This window comes from Leptomonas pyrrhocoris, assembly GCF_001293395.1.
Source record: "Leptomonas pyrrhocoris isolate H10 chromosome Unknown, whole genome shotgun sequence".
Classification (NCBI taxonomy): domain Eukaryota; phylum Euglenozoa; class Kinetoplastea; order Trypanosomatida; family Trypanosomatidae; genus Leptomonas; species Leptomonas pyrrhocoris.
The window spans coordinates 2,764,133-2,786,929 of NW_015438357.1; the positions used below are offsets into that span (position 1 = coordinate 2,764,133).

Consider the following 22,797-nt stretch of genomic DNA (forward strand, 5'->3'; position numbering starts at 1 on the left):
TCTCTCTGCCTCTGTGTGCGATGACGACAGTTGTGACGCCAACGAGCGCCTTTGCACAAGCAAGTAGAGGCACCGCGTGCAGTTGCGTGTTTGTGACATGGAGATACGCATCCACGCACGTAAACAATTGACTTTCCAATCACACGCTGTTTCTCCTCCTCACCTGCGTTCTTTTCATTCGCGGGTCATTCTGGGCAGAACGCAGCAACACACCTCGCGAACGTCCGCAGAATACGTTTTTGTGTTCTTCTGCTCAAGGAGTCGCTCCATCTACAGCTTTGCGGAAGTACGGAAAGCAGCGCCTTTTTTTTTTAAACATCAGCAGTACACACACCATCGGAACTCTTTTAGATACCGTATTCATATTTTCATTGATCAATCAGTGTGACACGTGTATATTTATGTATACATACATAAATAAAGAGTTTTGCTGTTTTCAGCTGTTAGGAGGGAATAGGAATGGACCCTCGTAATCTGCCTCGTCCTCCGCTCACTGTCCCCCGCAATTCCTTGAGCACGTCGGCCAACCGTGTTCTAACGTCTTCCTGTTGTGTTGCGTTTACCGGATTTCGCGAGGACGATGAATGGCACGATGCGCACGAAAACGATGGCGTAGGACTTCACGCCAACCCCGACGTCGGTGCGGGCCGCAGCGAGCTGGACGTGTATGATCGGCTCGCCCAGGAAGCGGGGGTTGTGACGCAGCCCACTTTTATGAGCACCACCAGCGTGCTTGTTGCGCGCCGCGGGTTCACCAAGAAGCGACTTCTCGCCGCGCATCGTCGCGTGCCGGTGGTGCTGCCGAGCTGGGTCGAGGACGGCTGCCCGTTGGCGTCGTGGGCGCCACCGGAGAGCCCATCGAGCCCCGCGGACCCCAACACGGCCCACAGCATCACCCCTGTTGATGCCAGTTACGCCGTGCCGTGGCTGCACGGGTACGTCTTTTCCACCACCGGTCTCTCAACGCAAGAGAAAACAGCGATCGAGGAGGTGTGCGTGGAGCGGCACGGCGCGGTGATGGAGGCCGCGCTCACCTACCGTTGCGACGCGCTCTTAGTAAGTGCGGAGTGCATCCGCGAACTGCAGGAGCTGCTGCGACGCGACGCGCTCTCAAGCGATACAGATCGCGCCAAGCAACAACTGCGGCAAGGTCGGCTGCGCGCACGAGCAGAATCCGAAGCAGCCGCAAGGAACTACCAGAACAGCGAAGCCAACCCCGGCAGCGTGCGCGGCGATGGGAGCTGGCTCACCGACAAGATGCGCTTCGCCCTGGAGTTTGACATCCCTGTGGTGGACTACGTGAAGCTGTTCTCGCTTCTACGGTTAGATCGTCTGCCTTCTCCTACGGTAGGGCTGACCTCCTCTCCCGCCTCTGCCACGACAAGCAGGACGAGCCCAAAGGAGGCGAAGAAATCGAAAAGGGAGACCGCCGTTGCGGCTGGATCTGCGTCTGCTGCGGTCGCCTGGCTTCGTGAGGCGGAGGAGGAGGCGCTGAACGGGAATGATTTTGACGCAGTGGTGGGCATCTGCCGTGTCCCCGCTCCGGTTGGAGGGGCAGCGCAGTGGCGCCGTTTGCTGGAGGCGACCGCACCGCCGCTCAGCGAAAGTAGCGACGAGCGAGGGAGGGGCGACGGCGACGGCGACGCAGCGTGCGGTGAAGATGCGCCGGTATGTGCAGACGTGCACGACTCGCCGTCCTCCAACTCCTCCGACGCCTCTTCGTCCGCCTCGACGGTGTCGGATCCAGACGCGTGGGAGGACTTTATGCAGCACGTGCTGGTGCCAGGGTGGAACGGTGGGGACGCCACCAACCCTCCGCAGCCGCAGCAGCGCATCGAGGCCTATCCGGTCGGCGGCCCGACACACAATAGCGCACCCCAGCCGGCAGACCTCGCGCTCAATACTGACGACGTGGATGTGCACCTCGCTTCGGTGGAACCCGCAGCACTGTACGCTTCCGCAGCGGACTACTATTCCGAAACTGGCGTGCGAAGCGACGTGACACAACTGATCGGAGTAGACGCGTGTCTGAATGACGCAAACGCGTCTTGGGAGACAAAGACGGGCAGCGACACCACCATCACCGCCACCCTCGGCGCATCGCAGGTGGACCCGTCGCCACGGCTGACCACAAATGCGCTGCTGCAACGAGATGCGCCACCACGCTCCTCCGACGCACACGCGACGTCCACCGCGGACGAACTTTCAAACGACGACCCGCTCGGAGGTGATTTTGGTGCGTGTGTCGCTGCGTACTACGAAGCGCGGCGCCGTGAGCAACCGTCTTCGCACCGCATGCCCGTGTCAGCCGCACCGTGGCGTGTGCCCTCTCCTCCCTCGCCTTCCACCGCTGGTGCCGATGCAGAGAACGTCAGCGATACGCTACCGATGACCACAGAGGTGTTGGTCGAATCCTGCGTGTCAGCGGATCCGCGGCAGACGCCGTCGGTCGCATCAGCACCTCCTCCAGCCGAGCAGCCAGCATCGAGTAACGCTCTGGCGCGCTTCACGCTGCCCCTCTTTGTCATGCATCCACCCTACCTTACCGTTAGTCTTCTCGGCTGCACAGCCGCCGAGGTGCGACAGGCAAGAGTTTGGTGCGGCATCTGTCGATTTCTGCGTTCGCCTGTTCCTACTGTAGAGACGGATGTGGTGGTGCTGGGGGGCAACGTGCTCCTCCGCAAGAAGTATGTCGTGCCGTCAACGCACACGACGAGAGGGGGGACGCGGAACGGCGGTGGCGTACGAGCAGCTGCGGCGGCGGCGATGCTGAACGCAGCGAAGATGACGTCGCACGGAGGCGCAAAGCGCCGGCAACGTGGGCAACGCGGGACGAATGGCGAAGACGAGGACGCGGTGTGCATTCGGTACTGGGAGCTGGACATGATGCTGGCGCGCGCGTTGGTCGACACGTGTGGAATCGCGCTGAGCCGCATGGCGCCGCTGCGGTGGTTGGAGGATGCCGCCGCTGCATCGCAGAAGGCAGCCGCTGCAGCAGCAGCCGCTGGTCCAACCCATGGGATGAGTTCCGCGGACGAAACAGCGAACACGGCAGACGACGACACAGTGTCACTCACGAACCGCGATAGAGCGGAGATGGAAACCACCACCACGCCTCAGGAGACACTGGCAGACCTTGTAGAGGAACGTCTGGAGGCGGTGCGGAGGGAGCAAGAAGAGCAGCAGCAGCGATTACTTGCCGCGGAAAGCGCAGAGGCAGAAGTAGATGCGGATAGTGACTCTGCTTTTCATCCCTTTCCGGCTCTGCTGCCCGAGCAGCTGCCGTCGCTGGCGAGTCCTCGCTACTACATACGGCTGCGTCGTCCCATCTCCACTTCCATGGCGGCCACCGCAGAGGGCGGCGTCGATGCAAAACCAGTGAAGCCCTCCCTAACACGCACAAAGCACCACACGATTACGGTGGAGGCAGACAGCGCTAACACGAACGTTGAAGCGCAGCAGAATTTATTCCTGCAGAAACAGCAGCAGCAATCTGGTTTGGTTGCGTCGCCGAGCTCTACCGGCAGTTCTTTTTCACCCGTCAGGGCCACTCTGTCGAAGACCAAAACCGACACCGTGGCAAGCTTTGACACAACTCACATGAGCTTCAGCGGCACCGACAGCAAGCACAACAGCAGTAGTCCGCTGTTGATGGGAAGTAATGCGGAGCTGGTCGGGTCTGCATCGCCCCCCGCCTCTCCTGCGTCCTCAGCTAACGCCCCGATAAGTGAGCACTCGTACGACGACGACCTTGCGAATGCGGGTCGTCGCTTTCGTCACCTCATCGAGCTCTTCGTGGTAAACGGAGACGCTGCGATCGGCGAGGCGACGCGGAGCGGTAGTGCGGCGGGGCAAGGCGGCGGCAACTGCGATGCCGCCTGCTCGCGCCGCCGCCACGCTCTGCAGTCCTGCTGCTTCTGCTGCGTAGACGGCGAGTACGCACGGGTGGACTGGGCTGTGCTGCGCGGCCTGGTGCGGTACGGTGGGGGACGAGTGGAGAAAAAAACTGCCGAGGAGTGGGAGAAGCTGCTCACCAAACCAAAGGACCGAAAACAAGCCCCTCTGCCTGCGCAGTCAAGTCTGAGCCATGCGGGTTCTTCACGGGACGGAAACCCCGACGATGCTGTTGATCAGCGTCGCCTTGCTGCTCGGGTTCGCCGCAGCGTCGAGCTCGACAAGCAACAGCGCAAACTGACGCGGCTACTGTTGCGCATGGAGATCAACAACACCGACAGCAAGGGTAATACTGAACTCAGCAGCTCACATGCAGGCAGCCCGAACGTCGTACTGGAGGATGCTCGAGACACTGCGTCAACGAACGCGCGGCACAGTGTTGCGACGGACACGGTCGTGCAGCTCAAAAGGAAGCTAGTCAATGCGGCTCGTGCGTGTCAGCAGTCGCCCACGTTCTGCTTGTTACCGCACAGCTTCCAACGCGCGCCGGCCACCCTCGCAACGGAGCGAGGTGCTGCTGCGACACGCGCTCCATTGGGCAGCCGCCTGCACGCATTACGTGGCCTGGCAAGTGTCACGCAGGATCACATCCTGGCCTGTCTCGCCGTCGGTCACTGCCTGGACCCGCGCAGCTGTTTTCTCTTTTACACCTCCATCCCCAGCGCGCCGGATGTACGCCTCTTTCACGCTCGCACTCCGCAACCCTCACCGCAGCAGTTTTCTACCCCAAACGGTGCGGCCAAAGGCCTGTGCAGCGCAGCGGCGGAGTCGCTTCCGCCTCCTCCGTCTCCTCCGCCAAGCAAGCCGCTACTCTCTACATGGACGCGGGAGAAACGGTATTGCAAGCCGGAGTCCGTCGGTGTGTGCGTCACCTTCCTGTGGCGCCTCCCGTCCTCCGACACTCCGTGGGTCAGCGCAGTCGATACAAGCGAGGCGACACGGCCACGGCCACCACCAGCCGTGCAGCTGGACTCATCAGCCAGTGCCCACGATGCAGAAGGTTATTCCTTTGTGCCATCTGCGCAGCTTGTGCCGCTCATCCGGGTGCTTTTACTGGGATTTCGCAACGCGGTGGAGGCGATGGGCGGCCACGTCGCCGACGCTTTCTCCTCTGCCTCCGCCACGCACGTTGTTGTCGTCGACGTCGCTTCTATCTTGTCCAGCTCCCTCGAAGACATGTACACCGCTGCGGTGACAGGGCCGAGGGACACGCCCGCCAGCACGCCTTCCTTACCCACCGCAGCGAGTGAACAGGAAGGGGGCGAAGGTGCTGACACTTCACATTGTTATTGGCCAGCCGATGCCGTACCGGCGATGGTGCGCTCTGCAGCTCGACAGGAGGTTTCGCTGGTCCGTCTCGATTGGCTCGCCAGCTGCGTCAAATGGGGCTCCTTCATCGACGAGGCGGCTTTCACTCCACCAAGTGATCTCCAAGCGTGCGTTGTGGCATGCCAGCAACAAGTACACAAACCGAAGCAACAGCAGCGTCCCCACGCGTCGCAGCTGCCGTCGAGGAAGCGGATAAAACACGCGACCGATCAACAGAAGCCGCTGCTGACGTCGCAGAGTATTCGAGATGGCTCCGCCGCACGCGCCGCGGTGGCGCGAAAGCGCATACGCACGTCGTCACCAGCACCTTCTTCCGCTTCGTTGCGCACGGAGACGGCGACGGCGTCAGATGCCGGCCAAGTCACGGCGGCAGCGCCACACACTCCACCTCGACCCTGGCCGGCCGCCAAAAAGCACATGGACGAAGGGCAGCCGCGTCCGTCGCTCTCTTTTCTCTCTGCCCCTCCAACGGACCTTCACGATGGCAACAATCGCAGCCGTGCGGTCGGGGAAGGCGACACAGACAGCGGTGTGCACACCCCGGTCATGCGTCGACTGCCGCCGTCTCCCTCTGCTTCGAACAGCAACAGCATCGTCGAGCCGTGCACGCCGCCCCCGCGACCACCGGTTCCCATGAACCGCCTTTCCAAGAAACATCCCTACGTCCTCCACATTGACTCCAAGCAGTCCTCGCCCGTTCCCCCCTCCGCCCGCTCCGGCTCGCATTCCCTGCCTCCACCATCCGCCGTCAGTCGTCGCAGCGTGTCCGGCAGCACGCATCGGCAGCGCGCCTCGCCTTCCGCGTCGCAGCACAATACCTACTCCCTTGCGGAGCAGCAAGACGCGGAGGCCTACGTGACACACCTCGGAACGATGTTCAACTTCTGCTCTCCGGGATCTACCCCGCTCCCGTCGTCGTCGTCGGCCCGTCGCGGGCGGCAGCTGTCGATGTCTGCGGTTCAACAGGCCGACTACACACCGCTGCCGGAATCGTTTCGCGACCACGTGCTGCACCAGATGCTCGATCACCCCGCTTCCTCTCCACAGAACAATACGCAGCAAGAAAGCACTTCTGCGGAGGCGCCGTTAGAGGTCCTGACGCCACCTCTGACCACACAGATGTCGGGTGTTCTTTCTACACCGCGACGTCGTACGCTGCGGGCCGTTGCAGCGGCAGCAGCAGCTGCGTCGTCCACCGTCCCACGCGGCTCTCTTGGCAGTCCGGATCGACGTCGACACCGCGCCGACGGCTTGTCTTCCTCTGATAGTGCGGCATGTCCCTTCAACGAGTCTCAGACGACGGATGATCAGTATCAAAGCCACAGAATTGAAGGAATAGTAGCAGCAGCAGTGCCAGCGCTCCCGTCTTCGAATGTCAAGTCGAAAAAGGGAAGCACACCCGTGGACAATACACGTGTAGTGCCGATGTTGTTGGGCGGTGGTGGAAGCACCCTCCTCAGCCGAGGCGGAACAGAACTCAATGGTCACGCGCTCCCAGACTGCGCTAGCAACAGTGACAACGTCTCGTGTGAGAAGGCGGCAAGTCCGGGGCCGATGAGTCATGAAGGTGCGAGTACGGCGGTGACCGTTTCTCTGAGAAATGCAGGCAATACGAATCAAACAGAGGAGGAGGATAGAGGAGTGTGGGTGGCACGTACGCCGTCGTCGCCGTTGTCGTCATCTGTTGCTGCTGCCGCGGAGGAGGAACAGCCTCTCGCTTCATCCGACAGCACGCAACGGCAAGATGTGCTATGCCGCTTTACGGGCGAAGCTCCGCCGTCGGAGGACGAAACAACTGTTCCGCTTCCCTGTACGGTGGAGGCGGCGGCTCCTCTGACGGAGGTCCAACAAACGGCGCCGTGCTTTTCCTTTTTGGACGACGTCGTGCCCGACTCGCAGTCCTGTGGAAGAGAAGCGGGAGACGGGCGGGATGGCGTGTTGGTGCCGGTGTCGTTCATTACAGCGACGGACGGCGCGTATGCGGCCTACGCTGATGCGTTAACAGCGGAAGGACAGCGGACGACCGAGGAAGCAAAACAGTCGAAGGTACGGCATTCCCTTGAACTGGTTGATGGTGCACCTCCGATGGTGCTGGCCGCTGAAAGCGAGGAAGATGGACATGACAGAGCAGAGCTGGAGGGAAGAGACACCGCGGCCTTCCTCCACGTTGAGAGAGGGGCAAGCCTTCATGCCGATGAACTCGGAAGCCGAGGTGGTCGGCCACGCTTGGGGACGTGTAGTGTACCCCGACAGCTCTCCCCCTCCCCGGCGCCGCCTGTTGTACGCCAGACGGAAGATGCCGTGGTGGACGTGGACGACGACAGCAACGAGGAAGAAGAGGAGCACGACCTGAACGATAAAGCTGTTGATCGTATGAGGAGCAACAGAGCACCGCCTCACGCGTCATCGACTGTCTCACCAATGCCGACGGCCTCCCCGTGGCCGACACATCGGCCTTTGAGCTTGTCGCGTCGCACCTCGCGTTCGCCTGCGCCACCTGCGCAACCCGTCAGCGCACACGACGTTGATGAACAGCAGAAGAAGAATAAACTGGCAGCCGCTGCGCCTTCACCGAAGCAGCGGCAGCACAAGCAAAGTGCAAGCGGGGGGCACTCTTGTTGTTTGCGCGTGTACGTGCTGCACGACGTGCCGCTACGCGAGGCGCGCGTGCGACGGTGCCACGAGGCTGTTCAACAGTTTACGCAGGGCAGCAACTCCCCCGCAACGCCCACTATCCCACGGCCAGATCACAACGCTCTCCCACTTCAGCACCGTTCAAGGACAAAGGAAGACGTACACTGTGATCACCAGACGCCTTCCGCAGACTACGACGACGTACCTCCGGTGTGCTTCGTCGCGCGGTGCGAAGATGCGGATGTGTGCGTTACACACGAAGTGACGTTGCGGGAGAGCGTGCTTGTCGCCATCGCCCTCGGTTGCTGGGTCGTGCAACCTGGCTTTCTCGAATGTGTGGCGGCCGTTTTAGAGGGCTCTTCGCGTAGTCGTAGCATTCGTAGTCGTCAGCGGGATGATGGATCCGCCTCGACAGACCTTCGCAAGCTGCACCTACTGCCGCATCCACACGCACGAGCAGCTGCACCACACGCCGCTCCCGCTGCGACGGTGATGTGCTATAGTCGGTTGTGTGAGATGTGTGCGACATACGAGTGGACGTCTGCAACAGCGGCAGCGACGTCGCCTGCGTTGTCTTCCCCCATGTACCGCTGTCTCGTACTGCAGTGTCGACGACGGCGTCAAGCTGCACAGGCGCGTCTACTCTGCCGTCGTGAACACAGTGGAGGAACGGTGGCGGCAGCAGCAGCGGCAGCACGGCTGGCAGGCGGTGCAGGCGGACTGGCAAACATGTTTGAAGACACCTCCTTTCTGTTTTTTTGTGCTGCCTCCTCGGAGTTCGAAGGGACCGCTGAGGCGCAGGCGTCGGCCGCGAAGGGCGGTAGTGAGCGGCTCGGTGCACTTTGCCGCCTTCTGAGGGCCGGAGGAGGTACCGTGCTCTCCGTCGTGCAGGTAGGCGTTTCGCAGAATGTCACGCAGTGTGGACAGCTTCCGCCAACGTCGGCGTCGTCCTCGTCTGCATCCGGCCTGCTGCGCTGTTGCTGCACGAGCAGCCGTCTCTGCCGGGCAATGCGCACGCGGACCGACGCCGCGATGCGAGTTGAAGTCGCTGCGGCGGACCTGTACCACGATCTGCTGCTCACTTTGTGTGATGCCGTGTACCGTCAAGGCAGTCGTGATAGCGAGGCCGCCGTGGCACTGTCATGCCCACCCCATACAAAGAGTCCTCCTCCGTATCATGAAGGTGGCAGCAGCCACTGTGTTCAGCAGCACCGGAGAGAAGAGAGCGAAGACGAATCGTTGATCGTGTTGCTTGACGCATCCCTCCTTCACACCACCGGCGCAGGGAAGATCGGAGAAGAACAATGCTGTGTGGTGCTGACGCAGCAGGACGGAGCGCTAGCTGCTGCCGAGGGAAGGCTAGCGAAGTCGCAGCAGCCCCAGCAAAGCCGTAGTGCTGAAGCCGATGCGCGTGAAGGTTCGAGCCACAACGGCCAATCTGAAGAATCATCTTTGCGCAAGAACACAACGGCGCCAGCAACACCGATAGTTTCCTGTTCCTTTGAGGCGTGGCTTGCGAGCTGGCTGGCATGCTCAAACAACAGCGGCGCTGCGACGGAAGAAGGTTCGTACTACTCTTCAGCGGCACAGCACGCGATGCGCTCGCATCTCAGCGCTTGCTGCTCGCTCGTGTACCACCTCCACAAAATCAACAGCACGTCAAAGCCGGCCACGGCGCTTTCATATGAGGAAGAGGAGGAAGGTAAAGAATTGCCTACCACGTCTTCGCTTTCTGCTGTGGCGGAAGCCCGATGGTCGTACACGACGCATGACATCTCTTTTGACGTCCCCACCCTCGAAGAGGTGCTGCGCGCCTACCACCGCGACGGTGAAGGAGGATCTACGTGTTCATCCCGTGTGGCTGCCGTTGCTCGCGTGTGGCAAGGTAAGGCGAGCAGCGCACGACGGGTGCAGTTCCGATGTGCCAGCTGGGTTGGCGCCTGCGTGGCCGCGGGTGGGTCATCGGTGATGGCCGCTGCCGCCGCAGCCGTAACAGCAACGGCCGATGCCACACCGCGAGACTCGTTCCACGCGCAGGACGGTGATGCGTGGATGCGAGAGTGTGACGCGCTGACACTTTTAGCGGTGCTGCCGTACCTGTAAACACCCGTCACGTACAGAAGAAGAAGTTATGGCTCGTTGCGACGTTAGGCTCTTATAGAGCCCCCAAAAACTGTGATGATAAAAGGGTGACTACGTCGTGAAGGAAAATCTGGGCTGCTTGTTTTTTTCTTTAGTCGTTACAGTGCACCTTTTTTTCTTTTTCTGTTTTTACCCAAGACGGTTTTCCCATTTGACTTGTGTGGTGGCAGACGAACTGGGGAAAGAAAAAAGCATACACGATAAGATCACCGCAACTAGCGTGTTGTTATTGTGTGAATCGAAGTTCTGCCGTGAGCAGTGTGCAACGCTACTTTTTCTCTATCTGCGCGCTCTTCTTCTCTATTCTCCTCTCTCTCCCGTCATACCCTTTCCTTGGTTCTTTTCTCTTGAATACCTAAATGCGAACTGCGCCCCTCTCGCTGCAGATTTTACAACGGACATTTTTTTCTGGTACTGAGCGCCTGTTTTCACGCATCAGCTCGTCTCTCTCTCTCTCTCTCTCTCTGTCTCTTAGCAATACCTGCTTTGCTCTAGCCTCTTTCTCTTCCTCTACTACTACTACTACTACTACTGTTATTCCGTGAACGTGCAGCGAGGGCGTGCTTGTACTCATCTCCCCTCCCCACCCCACCCCCTCCTCCTTCTCCTCCTTTATTCGCTCTTTTATCGGCCAGACGAGGGATTAGGTGCGTTGGAACTCTACGAAGTCGCTGCACTTTCTTGTTTTTGTTTTATTTCCCCTCTACTCGTACGTTAGACCAAAGACAAGAAGAACACGTTTTTTTAAACGAAGAATAAAAATGACGACCAACGCTATTGGCATTGATCTGGGCACGACCTACTCCTGCGTCGGCGTCTTCAAGAACGACCAGGTGGAGATCATCGCGAATGACCAGGGCAACCGCACGACGCCGTCGTACGTGGCCTTCACGGAGACGGAGCGCCTGGTCGGCGACGCGGCGAAGAACCAGGTCGCGATGAACCCGCACAACACCGTCTTCGACGCCAAGCGCATGATCGGCCGTAAGTTCGACGACCCCGATCTGCAGTCCGACATGAAACACTGGCCCTTCAAGGTCACCGTGAAGGATGGCAAGCCCGTCGTGAACGTGGAGTACCAGGGGGCGACCAAGACCTTCTTCCCGGAAGAGATCTCTGCGATGGTGCTACAGAAGATGAAGGAGACGGCCGAGGCGTACCTCGGTGTAACCGTCAAGGATGCCGTGGTGACGGTGCCGGCCTACTTCAACGACTCCCAGCGTAAGGCGACGCAGGATGCCGGCTCCATCGCGGGGCTCAACGTGCTGCGCATCATCAACGAACCGACGGCGGCCGCCATCGCCTACGGCATGGATCGCAAGAACGACAAGGGCGAGAAGAACGTGCTGATCTTCGACCTGGGCGGCGGCACGTTCGATGTGACGCTGCTGACGATCGAGAGCGGCGTCTTCGAGGTGAAGGCGACGGCTGGCGACACCCACCTCGGCGGCGAGGACTTCGACAACCGCCTCGTCGACTACTTCGCGACGGAGTTCAAGATGCGCTGCGGCAAGGACTGCCGCGTGAACGCGCGGGCGACGCGGCGGCTGCGCACGGCGTGCGAGCGCGTGAAGCGCACGCTGTCCAGCTCCACAACGGCCAACATCGAGATCGACGCCCTCTACGAGGGCAGCGACTTCTTTTCCAAAATTACGCGGGCGCGCTTCGAGGAGATGTGCCGCGATCAGTTCGAGAAGTGCCTCGAGCCGGTGAAGAAGGTGCTGGCGGACGCGGATATGAAGCCGCAGGACGTAAACGACGTCGTGCTCGTTGGTGGCTCGACCCGCATCCCGAAGATTCAGCAGATGGTCTCGCAGTTCTTCAACGGCAAGGAGCCGAACCGCTCCATCAACCCCGACGAGGCCGTCGCGTACGGTGCGGCGGTGCAGGCGCACATCCTCGCCGGTGGCCAGTCGGACAAGACAGACGGCCTGCTGCTGCTCGATGTCACGCCCCTCTCCCTCGGCGTGGAGACGGCCGGCGGCGTCATGTCGGTGCTCATCCCGCGCAACTCCACCATGCCCGTGCAGAAGACGCAGACCTACTCGAACAACGCCGACAACCAGCGCAACGTCGAGATTAAGGTGTACGAGGGTGAGCGCCCGCTCGTCTCGCAGTGTCAGTGCCTCGGCACCTTCACACTCACCGACGTCCCGCCCCTGCCGCGTGGTAAGGCCCGCATCAACGTGACCTTCGACGTGAACACAGACGGCATCTTGCTTGTGAGCGCCGTGGAGGAGTCTGGCGGCCGCAAGGAAGCCATCACCATCAAGAACGACACGGGACGCCTCAGCAAGGATCAGATTGAAAAGATGGTGCAGGAAGCAGAGAAGTTCGCGGAGGAGGACAAGTTGAACAGCGAGCGAGTGGAGGCGCGCAACACGCTTGAGAATTACACCTTCTCCATGCGGGCTACCCTCGACGACCCCGATGTGCAGACCGGCGTGAGTCAGGAGGACCGTCAGAAGATTCAGGCAGCAGTGAGCGTTGCGTCGAACTGGCTCGACAGCAACCCAGAGGCGACGAAGGAGGAGTACATGGAGCAGACGAAGGTGATCGAGGCGGTGGCCCACCCGATACTCGCGGAGTTCTACAAGAAGCGCGTGATGGAGGCGCCGCCGAGCGCGGGTGCCGCTGCGCCGCACGAGGGCGAGGAGGGAGAGCCGCGCGGTGAGGCCCCGAGTGCGCAGGATGTCGACTAAGAGTTGAGAAAGAGAAAGCAAGGAAAAGTGGGGACGAAAGGGAGGTGGGCGAGAAACACGGACGGGATCACCGCACAGCCTAAGGAAAGAAAAACAGAACAAATAAAACGCGCACAACGATACAGCAGTGGAGACTATTTTTCTTTTTCCCTCATCCTCTCCTCCGAACGCGGTGAAGTGAGGTTTACGGATGGAGAGAAAAAGAAAGAGTTCAACGACAACGAAGAACGCCCCCATGGGAGCGCCGTTGGAGGCGCGGATTAGCACTGTACTATCTCATGTTGTTATTATATATATTGTGTGTTCTGTTTGTCTCTGCTTTCCCACTGTTCGTTTTTCGCGGTCTTTTTTTTTGCTTCTTCTTTCCCCCGCTGATTAGAGCTCCTTATCCTTCATGGGTGCTGTTGGTACTGTTTGTAGCTCTACCGTTTCTTCTCATTTGCTATCGTCTATTCCGATTCCGCTCTCCGACTTTTCGTCTTCGGTGTGAACTGCCCACTTCTGGGTTGTTCCGTGTGTGTGTGTGTTTCTTTAACTTATTTTCATCTTTATTATTATTGTTGTTAAAGCAAGATAATTGGCTTGTGACTAACGAAAAGGAATCCAAAAAGAAAACAGAGGAAGCATCGTGCGTGCATGCGTGGCTACACCTGTCGTCTGCGAGGCAGCGTACCCAAACTGTCTCTCTCTATATATATAGAAAAGAAATAAGAATCTACACACTCTTGTCTTTTTTCTTTCGTGTGTTTTCGTTCAGATGCGTTTTCTTTTTTAAATAAAGAAAAGACGCGTTGTTTTGAATAGAATGGAGCGGCAAGCAGCTGTGCCACAACGAACCTCGTAGTACGATTATTTGATAACAACGATGATGATGAGGGCTGTGTGAGTGTGTGTGTGTTGCCTTCTTATTTTCTTCTCTGTCTGTGTGTGTGTGTGTGTGTCGGCCCTGCAGGTTCTGATTTCTTTTGTTTCCTAATTTCTATGCCGGGAGCGGAATGCCTGCACAAACCAACCGCGTTACACCTCTCTTTGTTCTTCTCTGCTTTGCGTGAGGTCACCGTTCACGGCAATGCCGATCGCTGAAGGCTCGCATTCTTCCCTCCCGCCTCCTCCCCTTCCCAAGAGAAGAGAAAATGTGTGACAGAGGAGAGGAAAAGGAAAGGAGTTGTTGTTTCATGTTCTCACTGTATTCTCGATCTTCTTACGTCGCTTTTCGTGAGCCTTTGTTTTCTTCTTTCCACGTAGTAGTCCGCTTATTTCCCAGCAACAGCAAATTTACACCACCACAGCGAGCTCGCGCATCACTCCCTTCTCCCATCCAGGTATCTACACCAAGAACGACAAGGAAAACACTCATTCTTTCTGTCGCGATGCCGTCACTCAAGGAGCAGCTGGACCAGATGGTGAAGGAGGTGCAGCCGCAGGTCATCGAGTGGCGCCGCCACATCCACGCCCACCCGTGCCTCAGCCACCAGGAGGGCCCCACCGTGGCCTACGTGCAGGACATCCTTCGCTCCTTCTCCGACAAGCTGATCATCACCAACCCCACGGAGCACAGCATCCTGGCGGACCTGAAGGGCGGCGCCGGCGAGGGTCCGATGATCGCGCTGCGTGCGGACATGGACGCGCTGCCGCTGGAGGAGCTGACGGATGTGCCCTTCAAGTCTCAGAACCCCGGCGTGATGCACGCGTGCGGGCACGACACGCACACCGCAATGCTGCTCGGTGCCGCAAAAGTTCTCTGCGCTGTGCAGGACAAGATGAAGGGCACCGTGCGCTTCGTGTTTCAGCACTCCGAGGAAGCAAGTCCCAGCGGTGCGAAACAAATGGTGGCGGCCGGTGCGATGCAAGGTGTGGACATGGTCTTTGGACTGCACAACGACCCCAGTTTGGCGGTAGGCCGGGCTTCATCACGCCCGGGCATCGCCTCCAGCGCGGTGATCGACTTCAACATCACTGTGCATGGCAAGGGCGGTCACGCGTCGGCGCCGCAGCTGTGCACGGACCCCATTGTGATCGCCTCCGACATCGTGATGAACCTGCAGACGATCGTGTCGCGGCGCATTGCTGCGTCGAAGGTGCCGGTGATCAGCGTGACGACGCTGCAGGCCGGCACGGGCAGCTTCAACGTGATTCCGGACACCGCGAACATCCGCGGCACCATCCGTGCTCTCAGCGATGAGGGCGAGCGTGACGCGCCGCGGATGCTGGAGAAGACAGCGAACGCCATTGCTGGGCTGTACGGCGCGACGTGCACCTTTGATTGGCCCGAGGTGGTCTACAGCATGCGCAACGATCCGAAGTGCTTCGAGATCATGAAGAAGGTGTGCATGGAGAAGCTGGCCGAAGGGGAAGCGAGCTTCGTGCCTATTAAAGAACCCATGTTCGGCGCGGAGGACTTCTCGGAGTTCGAGCGGGTGGTGCCGGGGTGTTTTGGCAACTTCGGGGTGAAGAACGAAGCGATTGGTGCGTGCCACGACTGCCACAACTCGTCGTACAAGGCCGATGAAGCCGGCTTCGTGACGGCCACCCGCATCCACGTCGGTCTGGTTGAGGAGCTTCTTATTCCCGCATAGCGCCTGTTTCTGAACTCGCACGAGTTCACAACCCCCGCAACTGTGGTGTTTACCCGAATCGACACGTTTTTTTTTTTCAGGTGCCGTCTGCGAAAGCACGCACACAATCGTGCAAACCTTCGCGCTTTGTCGCTGTGTCGCTCTGTCGCTCTTCAGCTCTATTTCCTCGTAGCCTTCTTGTGTGTGTGTGCGCGCGCTCAACGGAGCTCTTTCATTTCATACGTTTTCTTTCTTCTCCTATCGCGTTTATCGTCTCTCTTCTCTCTCTCTCTCTCAGTTGACATACTCTGATTTAGGACTTATTTCATTTCCAAAATGCATCAGGGATGCTTGTTGTTCGTCTTTTTGTGTTTCTTTTTTTGCCTTCATTCGGTTTTTGAGACGTAGTGCGCTTATTTGGAGTAGCTGAGCGAGTTTACCTGGTGCGTGTGAAAGAGAACTCGATACCAGATAGGGGCACTAGCTCCCTTTTTCTTTCTTCTTCTTTGTTGTCCTTGAAGCGTTCTTTCCCACCTTCTCTATATGCATAAATACACATTACACTGACGTTTTGAAGGCAGGTCTTTGCTAACCTATTGCTGCCCCATTTCGATGTGCGTAACACGATGAGCTTATTTATGGGTATGCGTAGTATTAGCTGAACTATCTTGCGGGTATTTGGTATCACAGGAGGTGCGTCCTCTTTATCTCGCACCGCAGTCTTTTCTTTTGTTGCTGTTCTTTTTACCCGACTCACACCCTCAATAGGTGATGAATGCTCCGCGCAAATGCGAATTTTCTCGCACAGGTGAGAAATTGCGCTGACGCTACTGCAAATCTACGTTTCTTAAAGGATGCACACAACTCTTCTGTTTTTCTTACCCTTCTCATTATTCTTCTTCGAATTCTCTTTTTTTTTGCCTTGAACACCTGCGAGCGTTTCTTTGTTCTCCTTCAAACTGCCAACTGCTTTGTGCCCGTGAGTAAAAGGTGCCGCCTCGATCATCCAGTCTGCATTCACGCATCGCCTCGTTTGTTTCACGTCGTTGCGTGCATTTCAAAGAGCCTCAAGCCCGTTTTCGCTCAGCGCAAATCGTTGTTCACCGCTGCCTGATCACGCGCTTCTCCAGATTCATCATGCCGTCACTCAAGGAGCAGCTGGACCAGATGGTGAAGGAGGTGCAGCCGCAGGTCATCGAGTGGCGCCGCCACATCCACGCCCACCCGTGCCTCAGCCACCAGGAGGGCCCCACCGTGGCCTACGTGCAGGACATCCTTCGCTCCTTCTCCGACAAGCTGATCATCACCAACCCCACGGAGCACAGCATCCTGGCGGACCTGAAGGGCGGCGCCGGCGAGGGTCCGATGATCGCGCTGCGTGCGGACATGGACGCGCTGCCGCTGGAGGAGCTGACGGATGTGCCCTTCAAGTCTCAGAACCCCGGCGTGATGCACGCGTGCGGGCACGACACGCACACCGCAATGCTGCTCGGTGCCGCAAAAGTTCTCTGCGCTGTGCAGGACAAGATGAAGGGCACCGTGCGCTTCGTGTTTCAGCACTCCGAGGAAGCAAGTCCCAGCGGTGCGAAACAAATGGTGGCGGCCGGTGCGATGCAAGGTGTGGACATGGTCTTTGGACTGCACAACGACCCCAGTTTGGCGGTAGGCCGGGCTTCATCACGCCCGGGCATCGCCTCCAGCGCGGTGATCGACTTCAACATCACTGTGCATGGCAAGGGCGGTCACGCGTCGGCGCCGCAGCTGTGCACGGACCCCATTGTGATCGCCTCCGACATCGTGATGAACCTGCAGACGATCGTGTCGCGGCGCATTGCTGCGTCGAAGGTGCCGGTGATCAGCGTGACGACGCTGCAGGCCGGCACGGGCAGCTTCAACGTGATTCCGGACACCGCGAACATCCGCGGCACCATCCGTGCTCTCAGCGATGAGGGCGAGCGTGACGCGCCGCGGATGCTGGAGAAGACAGCGAACGCCATTGCTGGGCTGTACGGCGCGACGTGCACCTTTGATTGGCCCGAGGTGGTCTACAGCATGCGCAACGATCCGAAGTGCTTCGAGATCATGAAGAAGGTGTGCATGGAGAAGCTGGTCCGGTGGCCCGGCGTCGTTCACTGAGTTGCAGGAGGCCCGTTTCGGCGCGGAGGACTTCTCGGAGTTTGCAAGCGTGGTGCCGGGGTGTTTTACTCGTGTGGGCGTGCGGAATGAGGCGAAGGATGCGATTCACAACACACACAGCTCCTCTTACAACCCGGATGAGGATGGCTTTGAGTACGGCACTCGGTTGCATGTGGGTCTCGTGGAAGTGCTGTTGATCGAATAAAACGGGGCTTTCCCGAAATCCAAGGAGAGACACAAATAGCGCACACCGTGAGTTTTTTTTTTTCCACTGCGATGACAAGAAAGAAAAAAGGAAACGAAACAGATGTGTAATGATTTATCACCAGCCGTTCAAACGCGCTTTTTCTTTCTTTCTTTCTTTCTCTTCCGCGTATTAGTCGTGTGAAGAGTGTTCTGTGTTGCTGCAACTGGCGAAAAATGAATGCACAGCACAGTACGGCTCCCGTTGACCGCCGCGTGTCGTGTCGTGCGTGCGTTATGGCAGAAAAGACCGTGAAAGAAGAGAGGGGGTGGTGAATTCAGCCTCTTAAGATAAAGACTAGCTATTATTATTATTATTATTATTATTATTTTACTTAGTGTTGTAGAATGAGTCCGTCGTACTCTGAAACGCTTACCGTCGTGTCTTTTTCCTCTTTGTTGTGGTGGCTTTATCATCCACATCACTATCGTCTTTATTTAACGTTACATGGACAAATACACATTTTTTTTTCCTGTTCCCTTCACGCAGCAAGGTGATCCTCCCGTTCGTGAAACTGCCAAAACATCAACGCCGGCAGCTTTCACGAAAGTCTTCCTGAACAATTGTCTAGCGCCTTCAACTACGCTGATTTTTTTTTCTTGCTTCTCTATCTTTGTATCTTTACTGTACTCCTTTACGTCTTGCAAAAAGCACACATTTGCGAGAGCATGTGCTACCCGCGTGGGGAGGTATATATGAAGCCGTGTCGTTCAACTGAGTACGCTTACTTTAGTACCTCTACAACCACGTTGTGTCTGTTTTCCGTGTGTTTTCGTCTTTGCGGTTTCTTTTTATTGTTATAAGAAAACAGGAGCTTTCTCTGTGTGTTGTAATTCTCCAGGCGACGGGGTGGGGATACTTTGGAAAAACAAAAAATGTTTCTTTATTGAAACAGAACGCGGCGCTGAAAACTGTCAGCTGAATTCCGTCGCTCTTTGTGTCAGGTCAGAAAAAAGGAGATTTTGAAAACGAAGAATATCGCTGAGAATCTATGAAGGGAAGAATAACGCCGCCTTTCCTGTGCTAACCGGACTCCGTGAAAGGGCAGACAGAGCCGCTAGCCCACGCCTTCTATGGAAAACGAATACAACCAGGTGAGCATTTTGCGGGTAGGGGGGGGGGGGGTAGGTTGTTGTTCGTACTGCTGCGAAAGCGTGCACTGCGCCATCGCGTGTTTTTTCTTCCTTTCTTTCTCTTAGGAAACCGAAGTTATGCCGCAATATCCATCTTCTTCTTCTCTTTACTCTTTCTTGTTCTTTCCTGCTTTCTACATCACGAATTCAATCTTTTTTTTAGAGAAGAATAGATTCTTCACTGCGTGTCTGCGCGTTGCTGAACTTTTTGTTTTTCCCCTCTCTCTCTCCCTTTTCTCTCGTTCCTTGCTTATTCGTTAGCTCACATCATGCAAGTCTCACTGCACAACACCGTGAAGACGTACAACCTCACCGCCGGCAAGTCCCTGCCGGAATGGCTGAGTGAGCGACGTAAAAACAAGAAGGCGGTGGCCGGTCAGGAAGGCCGCGTGGAGCTGCTGCACGACCTCGAGTTTCCGCACTGCGCGCGCTGCATCTTCCGCTGCGCCAACGGCACCCACCTCTTCGCGGCGGGCGACTACCCCTACCGCCTGAAGTGCTTTGACGTGAACGACTTGAGTATGAAGTTCAGCTTTAATGCAGATATGAACATCTTGTCCGGCGTGTGCCTCTCGCCGGACTACCGGAAATTCGCGCTGCGCGGAGAAGGCCGGCAGATTACCGTCCACCACACCTCGTCCATTGTGGATCGCGTGCGAGTGCCTCACCTCCAGCGCTCCCTCGCCTACAACCCTTTTCAAGCGGAGCTGCTGTCGAGCGGCGTGTCGGCGGAGATCTACCGGGTGAACCTCGAAACAGGCGCCTTTGTGGAGAGCTACCACACGAGCAGCGACACGGGCGTCAACCACGTAGAGGTGTTTGGCCGGCACGGTCCCATCAGCGGCGTCGTCCTCACGGCAGGCAGCGACGGTGCGATTGAGGCGTGGGACAGTCGTGCCGGGACGGCCGTGGCGCGCGTGCAGGTCGCCGGCGGCAGCAGCAGTGGTGTGGAGGCGCGCTGCGAGGTACGTCACATCGCGACGGAAGACAACGGTGGTCTGCTCTTCACCTGCGGCTTGGAGAGCGGCGAGGTGCTGCTCTACGATGTGCGCCTGCAGAAGCCGCTGCTCGTGAAGGATCACATGAACAGCCTGCCCATCGTGAAGACGTACTTCTTCAACGGCAAGAGCACCGCCACGGGCGAGGCCAGCTTCATTCTCTCGGCCGACACGCGCTCGCTGAAGGTGTGGAATAAGCACGACGGCAGCAACTTCACCACCATCGACGCGCCGGCCGACATCACCGACTTCACGCTCTTGAAGGGTCAGCACAATATGGTGCCGCCGTACGAGTGTGATGACAGTGGTGTGGTGGCGATTTGCTGCGACGTACCGCGGGTGCAAGTGCACTTCATTCCACAGCTCGGCGCAGCTCCGCGCTGGGCCTCCTTCTTGGAGGTGATGACGGAGGAGCTGGAGGAGAAGGAGTCAACGACGGTGTACGATGACTACACGTTTATTCCAAAAGAAGAAATGGACGCCCTCGGGATCGCGGCGGAGGACCTGGCGGGCGGCAAGGTGCGTCCGGTGATGCACGGCGCCTTTATCGAGAACGGCCTGTACCGCGAGCTGCACGCTGTGGTGGACCCGTCCGGGTTTAACAGCTACGTCGCGGCGAAGGCGAAGGAGCGGCAGTCGAAGCGGTGGTCAGACCGCATTAGTCGCTTCCACCGACCCACCGCGGCGGAGGAGGAACTGGAGGACGACGCGGCGGTGGTGGCGCCCTCGGCACTGGCCGCGGCGAAGGCGGACCCCCGGTTTGCGCGCGCCTTCGACGCAACGACGGGACGTGCGGCCGCGTCTTTTGCCCTCGACCGGCGCAACCCCGAGTACGCGAAGCTGCTGCAGACCATCGATGAGCGCCGTGCGAAGGCGTCGGCGCGGCGGGAGCGGTATGAGTCGGACATGTTTGCCGTGGTGCCCGACACGGATGGCGCGGAAGATGGCGATCAGCAGCAGAGGGGAGATAATAAGCCCTCAACGGCCGGTGCCAGCCGCGACGAGGATGATGCGGATGAAGATGCGCGTCATCACCTGCGCGGGGTGCAGAGCAGTGGCAAGTTTAAGCGCCGCACACCGCAACAGCAGCAGCAGCAGCACGCCAAGTCATCCGAGCGGGACGGCGGCAAATCGGTTGCCACGCATGGCGGTTCGGGCAAGCAGGTGACAATGTTTGAGGTTGCGGAGAAGAACGCGGAAATCTTTATGCGCAACGATAAGCAGGTGCACGCCACCCGTAAAAGGTCGCGTGCGGAGAAACTGTCCTTGGGGGATCGCTTGAAGCGAGCGGCGGCCTCTCCGTAAGGGAAAATGTTTAAAAAATAATTATGAGTTTTCTAATTATCAATGAAAGTAGCTCCTCGTAATGGATCGTTTAACGTGCTTCTTTCAAAACAACGCATGCCAAACCCGATATGTGTCACGTATCTGGTAAAAGAATGAGAGAGAGAGACACGAGGTGAGAAATACGCCCTTCCGCAGCGTTTTTCGTGCTTTTTTGTGTCCTCGACACAAACAGGACGGCAAGCACGAAAGCGAGCCATATAATTCGATTCCCTCAGCCCTCAGAGGAGTTTTTCCAGAAGAGGAGAGGGGAAAAAATGCCAGAGTAAGCTTCAGAAGGCAGTTTGTGCGCGTCTTTCACGCTGCGCAAAGGTATTAAAAAGAGCGAGTGGGTCTACCTTCATCTGCCCGTTTTCTTTCAAGCTACGAGCTATATATATGTACAAATACATACATCACTTGGCTTACTTCGTTCCTTGTTTTTCTTTCTCTCCCTCCCTACTGCTGCATTTCTCTCCTGCCATTCTTTTTGACGACTTTGTTCATCTGTGTTTACTGGTGATGCACCACAGAACTCACAACGCACGTCACCGTAGCACTACAACGACGCTCTTGTTTCCTTTCTTTTTCTTTTTCTTTCTAGTTCTCTCTCTCTCTTGCAGTGACGAGTGTGTTCGCTTTATCGCCGCCGCGAACTCCCTCCTTCTCCAATACTAACTTAAAAAGAAGAAGTATCCGCTCTCGTCGTTGACGAAGAACAACGGAGCGCGGAGTACCCAGAAAGAACTGCCGAAGCGGCGGCGAAGACTGCGAAGTTGCTGCGAATACGAAAACAATACGCTCTCTTCGTGTGTTTGTCTGTTTTATGTTCTTGAAAGTGACAGTGACGTTCTGAAAGTTCACTCCCCCCAAAAAGAGATTGAAGAATTTTAAAGGCGCCTGCAGACTCGTGTGCATTGCATTGTCTTTCTTTTCTCTTCTCTTCTGTCTCCCCCAGACGCGAAAAGACGCGTTCTCCGTACATTTTTTTTTTTTGAGCTCAGGCGTTGCCGTTGTCTTGTCCGCAACTTTTTTTTCTTCCAACATCTCTCTCTCTCTCTCTCTCTCTCTCTTTTGTTTTGTATTTCTTTCCTCCTCTTTTCTTGTTTTTCTTCTTTATTATTATTATTATTATTTGTAACGCAAATAGAGAAGACAAAATTTTTTCTTCTGTGCCGGGACCGAAGAAAGGTGCTGCGCTGTCAGAACAGAAGGCGAAAAGGTGTTTTTTGTCTTGAAAAGATCAGCCTCCTCCTCCTCTCTTACCCCCCCTTTTTTTTTAGCGAGCGCCCTTCAGCGTGTTTGTTTCTTTCCTTCTTCTTAAATTTGCTTTTCTGCTTTGTAATCTCGTGGAACACATCCGTGCCTTCTTGTGTGGGTGCGTGTCTGTGTGTGTGCGTGTGTTACCAGTGCAACAGGTGCTCCCACGGTATTAGTCATATTAGTGTCTTCAACGTCTTCGGTCGCTTCACAGTGCAGATCCTTATTTCACGTGTTTTCTTTTTCTCCCTCTCTCTCTCTCGTGTTTTCTGCTTTTTTTGCTGTTAAAAGCGTCCGGTTTATTATTATTATTATTATTAGTATTTAACTGTTGTTCTTCTTCTTGAGGTAGTGGTGCTTCTCTCCCTCTCCCTCTCACTCCCCGCT

General features: G+C 57.3%; 5 protein-coding genes across 8 annotated transcripts; all 5 read left to right on the plus strand.

Moving 5' to 3' along the window:
- Positions 1-459: 459 nt before the first annotated feature.
- Positions 460-10,020, plus strand: ABB37_00919 (hypothetical protein; the record flags this gene model as incomplete). Its single annotated transcript, XM_015797305.1, has 1 exon — positions 460-10,020. One exon carries the CDS (start codon positions 460-462, stop codon positions 10,018-10,020), a length of 9,561 nt encoding a protein of 3,186 aa, XP_015665313.1.
- A 423-nt stretch (positions 10,021-10,443) lies between these two features.
- ABB37_00920 (heat shock protein 70-related protein) lies at positions 10,444-12,761 on the plus strand (the record flags this gene model as incomplete). Its single annotated transcript, XM_015797306.1, has 1 exon — positions 10,444-12,761. Exon 1 carries the CDS (start codon positions 10,821-10,823, stop codon positions 12,759-12,761), a length of 1,941 nt encoding a protein of 646 aa, XP_015665314.1. The 5' UTR covers positions 10,444-10,820.
- A 1,243-nt stretch (positions 12,762-14,004) lies between these two features.
- Positions 14,005-15,337, plus strand: ABB37_00921 (putative aminoacylase; the record flags this gene model as incomplete). 2 transcript variants are annotated; one of them, XM_015797307.1, is made up of 1 exon in its annotated part: positions 14,005-15,337. In XM_015797307.1, exon 1 carries the CDS (start codon positions 14,132-14,134, stop codon positions 15,335-15,337), a length of 1,206 nt encoding a protein of 401 aa, XP_015665315.1. In that variant the 5' UTR covers positions 14,005-14,131. The 2 variants fall into 2 exon arrangements, with proteins under 2 accessions (XP_015665315.1, XP_015665316.1); XM_015797308.1 differs by having other exon boundaries at positions 14,008-15,337.
- Positions 15,338-16,251: 914 nt separating this feature from the next.
- On the plus strand, positions 16,252-17,452 carry ABB37_00922 (putative aminoacylase; the record flags this gene model as incomplete). Of its 3 annotated transcripts, none has more annotated exons than XM_015797309.1 (1): positions 16,252-17,452. In XM_015797309.1, the coding sequence occupies exon 1, from the start codon at positions 16,454-16,456 to the stop codon at positions 17,450-17,452; it is 999 nt and encodes a 332-aa protein (XP_015665317.1). In that variant the 5' UTR covers positions 16,252-16,453. The 3 variants fall into 3 exon arrangements, with proteins under 3 accessions (XP_015665317.1, XP_015665318.1, XP_015665319.1); XM_015797310.1 differs by having other exon boundaries at positions 16,299-17,452; XM_015797311.1 differs by having other exon boundaries at positions 16,305-17,452.
- Positions 17,453-19,088: 1,636 nt separating this feature from the next.
- ABB37_00923 (hypothetical protein) lies at positions 19,089-21,132 on the plus strand (the record flags this gene model as incomplete). The annotated part of the gene is made up of 1 exon (XM_015797312.1): positions 19,089-21,132. Exon 1 carries the CDS (start codon positions 19,099-19,101, stop codon positions 21,130-21,132), a length of 2,034 nt encoding a protein of 677 aa, XP_015665320.1. The 5' UTR covers positions 19,089-19,098.
- Between the last annotated feature and the right edge of the window lie 1,665 nt (positions 21,133-22,797).